This window comes from Gadus macrocephalus, chromosome 4 (assembly GCF_031168955.1).
Source record: "Gadus macrocephalus chromosome 4, ASM3116895v1".
NCBI classification, from domain to species: Eukaryota; Metazoa; Chordata; class Actinopteri; order Gadiformes; family Gadidae; genus Gadus; species Gadus macrocephalus.
Window position 1 is genome coordinate 2,116,693 of NC_082385.1, and position 10,713 is coordinate 2,127,405.

Here is a 10,713-nt window from a genome sequence, read left to right on the forward strand (position 1 = left end):
GTTCTTAGTCCAATTTCCCGTGCACTACTCTGAGAAGTATAGTGCACGTGTAAAGTGTATTCTGCAAAACGTATATATATATTTCTCTCCAAAGGAGCGTAGTCCAACGCCATTAAAGCCTGGATCCACCAACACCTCCTCTATATATATTCAAAAAACGGTTTATTTTCTTAAACGACAATTAGGTTTACTTGTATGTTTGGTTCCAGCGTTGGTGTGTCCCCCGCCACAGCGAACGCATCCACACTCTCAAACACCTCGGCTCTCAACTTGAACGACCTCATGAGGAACCCGCGCATGACCCCAACGACCTCCCTGTCCCAAGCTCCCCTCGGGTGCAAGTGGGCCTGCCTGCCTTTGTGTCGCTCCATGACATCACTGGTAACACGAGAGCGACGTGAGCCCGAAGGAACGAGGGTCTCCACTTCTCGCTCTGGGTGTATGCTGAGCGTCTGGGGTGGTGGCAGCGAGGTCCGCGCCCGACCACGCCGCAAGATCAACACGTGAGCGCATTCTATCGGCGCCGAGAGATTGCTTTAAAGGCTGATAAGTGTTGTTGACATGAGCGACCTCGGTTTGTTATTGCCTTTGGTAATTAACGCTAATAGTTTTGCGTAATGGAGCTGTTAACCCCTTGGGCAACGAGTCACTAATGGGTGATGTTGTATCTGATCGCGGGTGGACGTGCGCGTCGGTAATGTACGTTTGAATCAGAGGCGATGTGAGCGACATGGCGGTGATCCAACATAAACTGTTAAAACTCCATCACCCCTGATGATTATGCGAAAAAGACAAACGAAAGAGATTGCTGCTAAAAGCGATATTTCAATTTAAACCATCTGTTTTGTTTTGTTTGCCCTGTTAATTTTTTTTATTGCATTGTATTTTTATCCTGTGTTTTTCCACTGCTACTGGGCTGTTGCAACTAACACATTCCTTCTACACGTGATTGATAAGAGTTGGATCCAATTTAATCGAATCTATTTTTAAACAATAGTGATTTATTGTGCATTGTTCGGGGTAGCACTGGGTGTCTAACAGAGCTTTCACTGGTGATTCAGTATTTGGAGATAAACCCACCAGGAAGACAATGTTGGTGTTTTGGTAGAGCGCGCGAGCCACACAGATCCTCTGTCGCTGACCTCCACTCAGGTTGATCCCCTAGAAGGTACACAGAGACAGGAAGGACACAACACATTACCGGTATTGCATCGGAAGGAGACTTCTTCATCTGTCACCTCTCGTCTCTAAGTGCTGATATATATTTCTTCCTTGGCCGAACTCCTCTAATTGTCTCCAACGAGTGCTTGGAAACACTCTTGATCACGTTGGAATGATGATGTTTTGATGCAGCAGAGACTTTCCCAGAACATCATGTCATCATTCATTAACTCGTTATACCCTCACTCACTCAACCACTCCTTAATACTCCAACCCTGACATCACCAACCCCAATTTTCTAGCTCTGAACGGTCAAAGGCATCAACGACGATTTTAAACACTCTATTCAACCAGGCTCAATATTATATTGATATTGTGAATACAGAATGCAGGATCAATGTGTGCCTACTCTCTCTCCGATCTCCGTCTGGTCTCCGAAGGGCAGCAGGTCGATATCTGGCTGCAGAGAACAAGCCTCGATCACAGCCTTGTACCTGAGGCAAAAACACACCATAACATTATGATACCCGAGGGGAAAACACACCATAACATTATATTATCTAAAGAACAAATACACCTTAACATTACATTCAGCATCCAAAGAGCAAACACACCGTAACATTACGTTCTGGATCCAAAAGCAAAGACACCATAACAATACATTCTGGATGACATTAACAAACGCTTTCATCCGAAGAGCAAACAAACCATAACATTACATTCTGTGTCACACACATTATCAAAGGGACCCACGGCTGAGGTGCACCAATAAAACGTGTTCACTGCCAATACAAATTCTGAGTACTAAACTTTAACAATCTGATGTCTCACTGCTGGCTAACAGCATCGACGTACGAGCTTTGGGACATTTTAATACATATGTTAACCCCTTCTCTTTTTGGAGACAATCTAAAAGGCCCTAATAATGCAGAATGTCCTATTTTCCGTGTCTTTTTCGAGACCTTTGTGTTTGAGGTTTTTACGGGAAGACCTGAGTTTAGCCCGGTCTGATACCAGGTTCAGTGTAAGTGGTGGTACCGGTGAACCTTACCTCTGTTTGCTGAACGGGCTTCCGAAGGTGATGTTCTCCTCAACCGTGGCGTTGAGCAGCCAGGACTTCTGGGCTGCGTACGCCACTGAGTAGCGGTTCTTACTGAGGGGGTAGCATGGGAAATGGAGGCAGAGTTAGTGGACTACAAATGGCGACATTCATAAAGCCTCGAAGAGCAGGAGAGCTGACGAACAGCAGGAGAGCTGAATCTTAAGAGATTAATAAAGTTAATAATAAAGTCTTATTTTGTGTGACGTATAGGCCTAACTATCCTCCGTTTAAAGCCTAATAAGTAAAGAAAACTTGAATGTGTTTGTGATGTCTTCTACACTCTGTAGTGTTCTGTCAGAGTTGATTTAGCACAACAAAGAAAGCATCTAGGTTTAAATGAGATAATGAATCTACAAACTGATCAGGCAAGAATTGTTCCAAACACAATTTGAAAAGTGTTATTTTGCGATGTCATAACAATGTATTCTACTCCGGAACAAGCAGCAATCAGCACTCCTACCTCGGAAGCGATTTATGAATGGACAGAACAAGACGGGAAAAGCCTTCATCAGACATCAAACTCCACCACACGATGGAAAGGTGATCAATTTTGTCAGATGAGAAAAACGTTGTTGAGGAAACAAACAAAAACAAAACCACCAACGACAACAACCAAATGAGAGAAACAGCAGACCTTCTGCGGGACTAGTATGACCACAAAAACACAAAAACACAAAAACACAACACAATCATCTTCTGCTGGGAGTCTGACTTTCACACACCTTATATTTGACCGCACCATTATAAATGTTAATAATGTTAATTAACTATATCTTGGCATTCTTTTGACCATCATTTTCCTATTTTTGTGGGAAATATCACAGATCTTCACAGAATATGAAAATTAAGTTTTATATTATATAAATATATGGCTACTTAACTGAGATTAAAAAACCTATTGCAATTATAATTACAATTTTCAAAAAATGTTTCACTAGGCTACAATTAGTCAAGGACCCCCAGCATTTGAAGCACACGCACGGAAACAAAAATACACACACAAACACACACACACACACACACACACACACACACACACACACACACACACACACACACACACACACACACACACACACACACACACACACACACACACACACACACACACACAAAGCAACACAGCAACAACCAGCGCACAGCTCAGAGTTCACCTTGATGGGGGGACGGACACAAATGAAAGAGAAGGGAGGGAGGACATTCTAAAAGCCAAAATAAATCCCGTCAGCTAACAGACACTCATATGAGGTATCTGTGGTGTTAAGGATTAAGCTTTTTAAAGTGGAATAACCGCTTCGGGATATCCTGTTAACTGAATCTGGGGGCAGAGAAGGAGTAGGTATACTTTAATACTTAAAAGTCTCTAGCGAGAAATAATAAAACCTTTCAGTTCATCGTCAGACAACAGCCATATTTCCTCTAAATGGTACCTCCCTTTCACACTTACTCTTGTCATAGTGGAATTGCACCAGGCTAGACATCTAGGTTTACAAAGTAAAAGCCCCATTGCATGGTTTATCTGAACTTGCTCATAATAAAGATAACTGGCTAATTTGTCAACAAAGCTGTAACCTCCTGGACAGAGCTATGTTGCATGCTCTAAATTTCGCTAACATTAGAACACTGCACTGCAAGAAGTTCAGCTGGAATATGACATATTGACATAGCTAATGCAATGTCAATATAAAACTGCCATATATATATACAAGTATATATATAAAGAAGACACACCATGCTTTTGTCAAAGTTTAAACAACCACTACTACAACTACTGCTGGCAACTTCGGGATTGTCCGAACAAACGGAAGATTACGGAATGTTTGGAATGGACGACACGTTTAAGAGGAGGAACACGGGAACAACAGAAATATGGGTGGTGGGTAGTGGGGACACATGGGGTCACATGGAGTTCACAACGGGAAGCAGAACCTATACCTCGGGACTTCTGCGCCAGACTCCTCTGCGTCTGACCAACTGTCAAAGTCACGCATCATAGTTAGCTTTTTGAGAGAATTGTGTTGTTGTGTGTTGCAAAGGCATTCTGAAGAAGTGGTCTGTATGTATTTAGACCAAGACACACAGACAGACAGATAGACAGACACATATAAAGACAGATAGAAGGGCAGTCAGACAGACAGAGAGACAGCCAGACAGCCAGTAACAAAGAACATACATTACACATACGTTTCCTCGGCAGTGGACTATCGTATAACACAAGGCATCAAAGACACATTATTATCTCATAAACTCTTAAGTTATCATATTATATATATATCATATATATTTTGTGGTGTCATATGTCACGTGTGTGTGTGTGTGTGTGTGTGTGTGTGTGTGTGTGTGTGTGTGTGTGTGTGTGTGTGTGTGTGTGTGTGTGTGTGTGTGTGTGTTTCTATTCTAGCTTTATGGCCGACAGTGCAGCCACCCAAAATAGGAGTGTTGTTGAACAGTCTATTAAAACCATCCATTCTCCAGGTCCCTGTTGTGATTACATGCGTAGGGAAGGTATGTATCTGAGCCCCTGGACTGTAGCCCTTACCTCAAACAACATTTGAGTCAAAGATTGCACTTCAAATGTGGCTATCGTTTGTTTTTTTAGACATGTTTCAGATATATTCAAACCTTTACCATTTGTGTCTTCGATGAAAAGCTTATAGAAAGCAGGTGAGTTCCTCTAGCTGAGTGGAATAATAAGGCTAGGTGACAGCTTGGTAAGGTTCATAGCCAGCGATATTTAGCAAGGTGTTGCCAAGGTATGGTTAATATCCAGTGATTTTCATTTAGGTGTTAGCAAGGTATGGCTAATATCCAGTGATGTTTAGCTATGCGTTAGCAATGTACGGCTAATATCCAGTGATGTTTAGCTAGGTCTTAGCATCACTGGCTAATATCCAGCGATGTTCAGTTAGGTGTTAGCATCACTGGCTAATATCCAGTGATGTTTAGCTAGGTCTTAGCATCACTGGCTAATATCCAGTGATGTTCAGCTAGGTCTTAGCATCACTGGCTAATATCCAGTGATGTTCAGCTAGGTCTCAAAATCACTGGCTAATCTCCAGTAATGTTCAGCTAGGTGTTAGCAAAGTGAAGCAAAGGGGAGAGAAGTACCTTATGTTGCCCTCGTGGAGCATCTCACATTCAGGCAGCCTGATAAGGCAAGAGGGTAAGACACAGAGACACAGAGGTACGACACACAGACACACGCACACACATACATACACATTACACATCGACAGATGTGTATTCATGCATTACGTGCCGGTAAGTGAGGACCAAAAGCACGTCCATTCAAAACATAAGACAGGCACGCACGCACACAGACACACACATACAGAGCACAGGTTAGTATAGATACTTGAAGCATGTAGCGTCTCTCATGATGCCGTTGTGAAGTACACAATGCTGACAGTTTGTCTGTAGGCAGCATTAGCATCATGAGAGAGAGACAGGAATGGTGCATACAACATCATCACCGTGGCAGCGACTGCAGAGGGTGTCGTGCGAGGTATCACCATCCATCATTGTATTAAACGTCAATTTGTCAATTTTTCTTTCAGGCTAAACTGTGCTCTACTAAACTGTCGCACACAGAAGTGGGCATTTTTCGAATAGGCTGAAACATAATCTTAATTCTTATCGCAATCATGATAATAATCAATTTGTCTCTTTTTTTTAAGGAAGTGATCAAATCATCAAAACGGAGGCGTGCCCTCACTCAATAATGTTTTGATGACATCATGAGCGTCAGAGAGGGGAAATTAAATCATACTATTAAAAGCCCTTTTCTCGGGTGGCTAGGCGGTTGTGGAGACAACGAGACTGTTGTCAGGGCGTTGGTGGTGGTGTCAAAACAAACATGGAGTCATTACAATGTATTATGATGCTGATACCAAGATGATTAGACAGGGACTTCAAAGCATCGGAAAATTGCGGATGACGTTGGACTTTAAACTTTGTGTGGGCATGTTCGCCTCTTTGGCCCGGATCACTTAAATAATTAAGATGAGGAATGATTGGGGTGATTCAAACTCATCTGACCTCTTTTTAATTGCAGCTTTTCTTACTGCAATGGGACACAATTGCAGAAGAATATTTAAATATTTAGTATTTTTCAATGGCTTTTTTGATTTAAAAGTTAAAGGTTAATTCGGCATTAACCGTTTTGTTTATTTCTAGTTTGGGTTTGGATGTTAAACGTAACCACTCAACATTAATATCTATGTGTAAAACTTTAAACTGAATCTGAAACTGAAACTTAAATGTATGAATTTTTCCTGAAAATGTATGTATTTGTGTCGACACATTCATGGTCATTGCATGGGATTCGATTGGACTTCCGAATCGAAATCACTCAAACCACACGTTAGTGAAAGTTAGTAGTGAAGTCCCATTAGTGACGAGATGAGATGAGATGAAAATGGGCTGGACCAGGAGACCAGCAAGGACAGGGTGGAGCATTTAAAGATGCAGGGAACATAGAAGAGGCCGAGGACAAGACATCACATGTTAGACATCACATGTCAGACATCACATGAAGACATGACAAGAGATGGTCTATGGATGAGATGGAACATGAATCTGAGTCAGAAGAACACAATGGCTTCCTCTTCATGATGGTGATGAAGACGTTGATTAGCACGGTGAATACTGGAGCTCAGTGGAGAGTGTAGCTCAAGGCCTGGGCACCAAGGCACTTAAAGGGTAACTTCTGGATTTTTTCCCGTTCATCCCTACTTTATTTTCCCATAATTTGTGAAATTTCTCTAGTATTGACCGAGAATACTGCAGCTATAAACAGTGAAATGGGCTCCAACGCAATCTTCTGGTGCGATAGCGCAGCGTCCATGTACGTCCTCTGAGAGTGCTTATTTTTCGGATTATCTCAGATTATTATTATACATTTCTGACAACATTACGGAACGAATCCGTACACCAAAAATATAACTTTTTTCTTTACTTTTCGCTTGACCTTTAAACGTTTGCTTAAAATAAATGAACAACACCTCAACTCCATACCCCAACAAAACAAAAGCCATCTTTTAATTTAATAATCCTCCTCTATTTTAGTGAAATGTGACACAAAATAACCCTAACAAATCACCCTAATCACGAACATAACAGACGCGCTATTGTGACGATTCGACGCTAGCCTTAAACACGCTCAACTGATATGCTGTTTCAGAGGTCTGGTCAACAAGAGGTCAGTCTTACTTGCTCCAGCTGACTCGTCCGTTCAGGATTTGCATCTCTCCCAGCATGGCCAGCAGTAGAGATGACTTCCCACAACCCACCTGTCCTACAATCATGGTCAGCTGGCCTGGGGAGGGCGAGGGAAGGTTGGAGGGCAGTGAGGGAAAAATAGAATTCCACTTTTTTACATCCTTGCACTTAAAATAGTACTTAGCATTGTGTAGCATCTTATCCTAGATATCTTTGTTGTATACGGGGAATGGGTTAACATAGCGATTGTTAGTGCTTGGCAATTGGTTCTATGAAAACCCTTAATGTATCGACAGCGATATATTGTTGTATCCCTTTCCTCTGACAAATGTACTTATTGTAAGTCACTTTGGATAAAAGCTTCTGCTAGATGCCCCTAAATATAAATGTCAATGTTTTGCCCCTAAAAATGAATGACTTTGTTATTGACGTTGTATGAAGCATTAGCTTAGAGTTTCCGTTCACAGCTATAGTAATAACCCCAAGGAGAGGTTTTGTAGCTATGGAACCATTTCTAATGTTCAATTCCTTTATGACTATGTAGGCCAGCCAATCCCATGTGTTCGTAGTACAAGCAGAACTCAAAACAGCTCAAGTCTACCTTCCGGCCACACGCATAGCTCAGCTGAAATTGACCTGAGAACTTTCTCTCACAGGAACATGTTACACGCACACGCATACACACACACACACACACACACACACACACACACACACACACACACACACACACACACACACACACACACACACACACACACACACACACACACACACACACAACCACACAGTACTTCAGTTGCTCAAAATAGCTATACAACATCTCCTGGCCAGCAAGCCAATCGTGTGTGCCCAAGTGAGATATCTAGAATAGCGAGAAATTCACTTCCCTGGGGAGCGCTGTGTGCATGTGTGTGTGTGTCTGTGTGTTTGTGTCTGTGTGTGTCTGTGTGTGTGCGATACATTACACTGTCCATCTGTCCACAAGCTCTAATATGTGACCTGCTCTCCTGACGTGGGTCATACCAGTGACGCAACAATTCGGCTAATTAATTACCTATTAATAACCAACATTTGTCATTTGGATGAAATTCTAGACCAGAGTCTCTTAAAATAAAGCGGGATTGAAGATGATTTGTTGCGTTGCAATCAACCCATAATTCAACGTTGTGATGTCAGAACTTGTGTTCACTCAGATATGTACGTTTTTCTGGCACAAACTTTTTCCCCCTCAAAAACGATGGCAATAAATGTCACAATTTATATCCACGCTACACTAAACCAGCTCTATTTTATAACCCTCAGTGATTTCTTTGGAGAGAAGGAATTTGATTGGCCGAGAGGTACCTGTGGGGATTTGGATGTTGATGTCTGACAACGTGGACAAGTTGCTTCCCCAGGTGAAGAAGCCATTGGTCACCTGTGCAGATGGAGAACGGAATTTAAGATCAAAATTTAACTGATCAGAGCAGGGAACCAAATAATCCCCGCAAACACGTCACACAAATACAAATATGAATCGGATCTTGAAAATGTAAAGAACATATTGGTCGACGTTAAATGAACAGAAGAATGGTTCCATTATTATTATCAGTGCATTGTACTCACACACAGTTATTCATAAATTATATTAGCTACCCCCCCCCCCCTACACACATCCACTTCCTGTTGCTTAAAGCTCTCACCAGGCAATTATTCAGTGAGAAATGACTGGAGGTATTGACATCCTGCACTCAAGAGAACTCTCACCTCTTTGTTTTAATGAACTACCACCCCCCCCCCCCCCCCATCCTGCTATGACTCTATCAGTGCTTACATTCCGACCAGCTGTTGTTTCAGCTTATTTATGTTATGTTTGTTTTATCTGACAAACCCCCCCTAGTCCCCAAAAAACACCCAGTCCGTTTTCTCACAAACCAGAACTCCCCCGATACTGTTAAAAGATTCGGACGAGAGAAATGATGGAACATTTATCGGATACTTAATATTCAGATATTTCCGTCTGTAAAGTAAGTAAAAAAAAAATAGACACACTTGAAATCGACAAATTTGTTAACCGAAATGTTGTTTATCGGTAAAGAACTAACCGTTCCTTACATTCGAAGTGTTGCCTCGAGCCACAAGCTAACTTTTCGTAGTAGGGTCACGTCAATGCTTGTTTTTGTTTGCTGTGCTGGTACGCAGCATTTGTCCTCAACCAGCAACCGCTAACTTCACCCCCCCCCCCCCCCCCCCCCCCCCCCGCAAACAGGAGCGCAAACAATCCGGTTGATGAATCCACTGGACAAACAAACCGACGTCGGAAATGAAAGACAGATGTTGCCACGGTCGAGATAAAACACTGCGACTCTCAAACGCCAGAATTTACGATGGGGTGGGGGGGGGGGGGGAGAGGGGGGGGGAGTTGTGGGAGGACAACGGATGTGAAAATAGTGAAAGGAAAGAAAAAGAGGATCACAGAGAGGAAATACCAATATTACGTGGGAGAAGAAAAAAAAAGAGGAAAAGGAAACGAAAGAAGGAGCCTATTTTGGATCGCAGGCAGCGAAATACGCACAAATATTTTAGTCCATCACAGGAAATCTTTAAATGCACAGTAGGATTTTCATTATTTATGTTTTCAATTTTTTTTGTCCCTTTTAAAACCAAAGCGTCAAGCAGCATTTGGATCCAGAGAAAGAGTGAATAAATACTTTAACACTAATATCATATTCTTTAAACGGTATAATTTGAACTGATAAGTGGTCAATCCAATGTTTCATCACGATGAGGCTAGAAACATGATGGAGGAAGGTGGAAGGAATGTGTTTATGAAACAGAATATATTTGAGCAGGGTCTAGCGAGTTCATGCTTTAAACATGAACGAATATTAAAACATACTTATAAATTAATATTGATTGATTTAACACTAGTGTTCTCTCTCCCTCTCTCAATGTCTATTGCTTTCTCACCCTCTCTCTATGTCGTACCCCTCCCCCCTCTCTCTCTCTCTCTCGTTCTCTCTCCCCCTCTACGTCCATATTGTTCTCTCTTCCTCTCTCTCTCTCCCTATGTCTATGTCGTTCTCTCTTTCTCTAATTCTATGTCGTTCTCTCCCCCTCTCTCTGTCTATGTCATTCTCTCTCGCCCTCTCTCTATGTCTATGTCTTTCTCCCACCCCTCTCTCTCCCTCTCTTTGTCGTTGTCACTGTCTCTCTCGCTCTAAGTCTATGTCGTTCTCTCTCCCCCT

General features: G+C 42.2%; 1 protein-coding gene across 1 annotated transcript in view; it reads right to left on the reverse strand.

Annotated features, from left to right (window-relative positions):
* The window catches only part of abcc9 (ATP-binding cassette, sub-family C (CFTR/MRP), member 9), a 41,037-nt gene that overhangs the window by 20,643 nt on the left and 9,681 nt on the right, over positions 1 to 10,713 (reverse strand). The window contains 5 exon segments of the mRNA XM_060051010.1: positions 1,081 to 1,161; positions 1,571 to 1,655; positions 2,213 to 2,314; positions 7,475 to 7,580; positions 8,831 to 8,981. Coding sequence (XP_059906993.1) covers positions 1,081 to 1,161; positions 1,571 to 1,655; positions 2,213 to 2,314; positions 7,475 to 7,580; positions 8,831 to 8,981 — 525 coding nt within the window.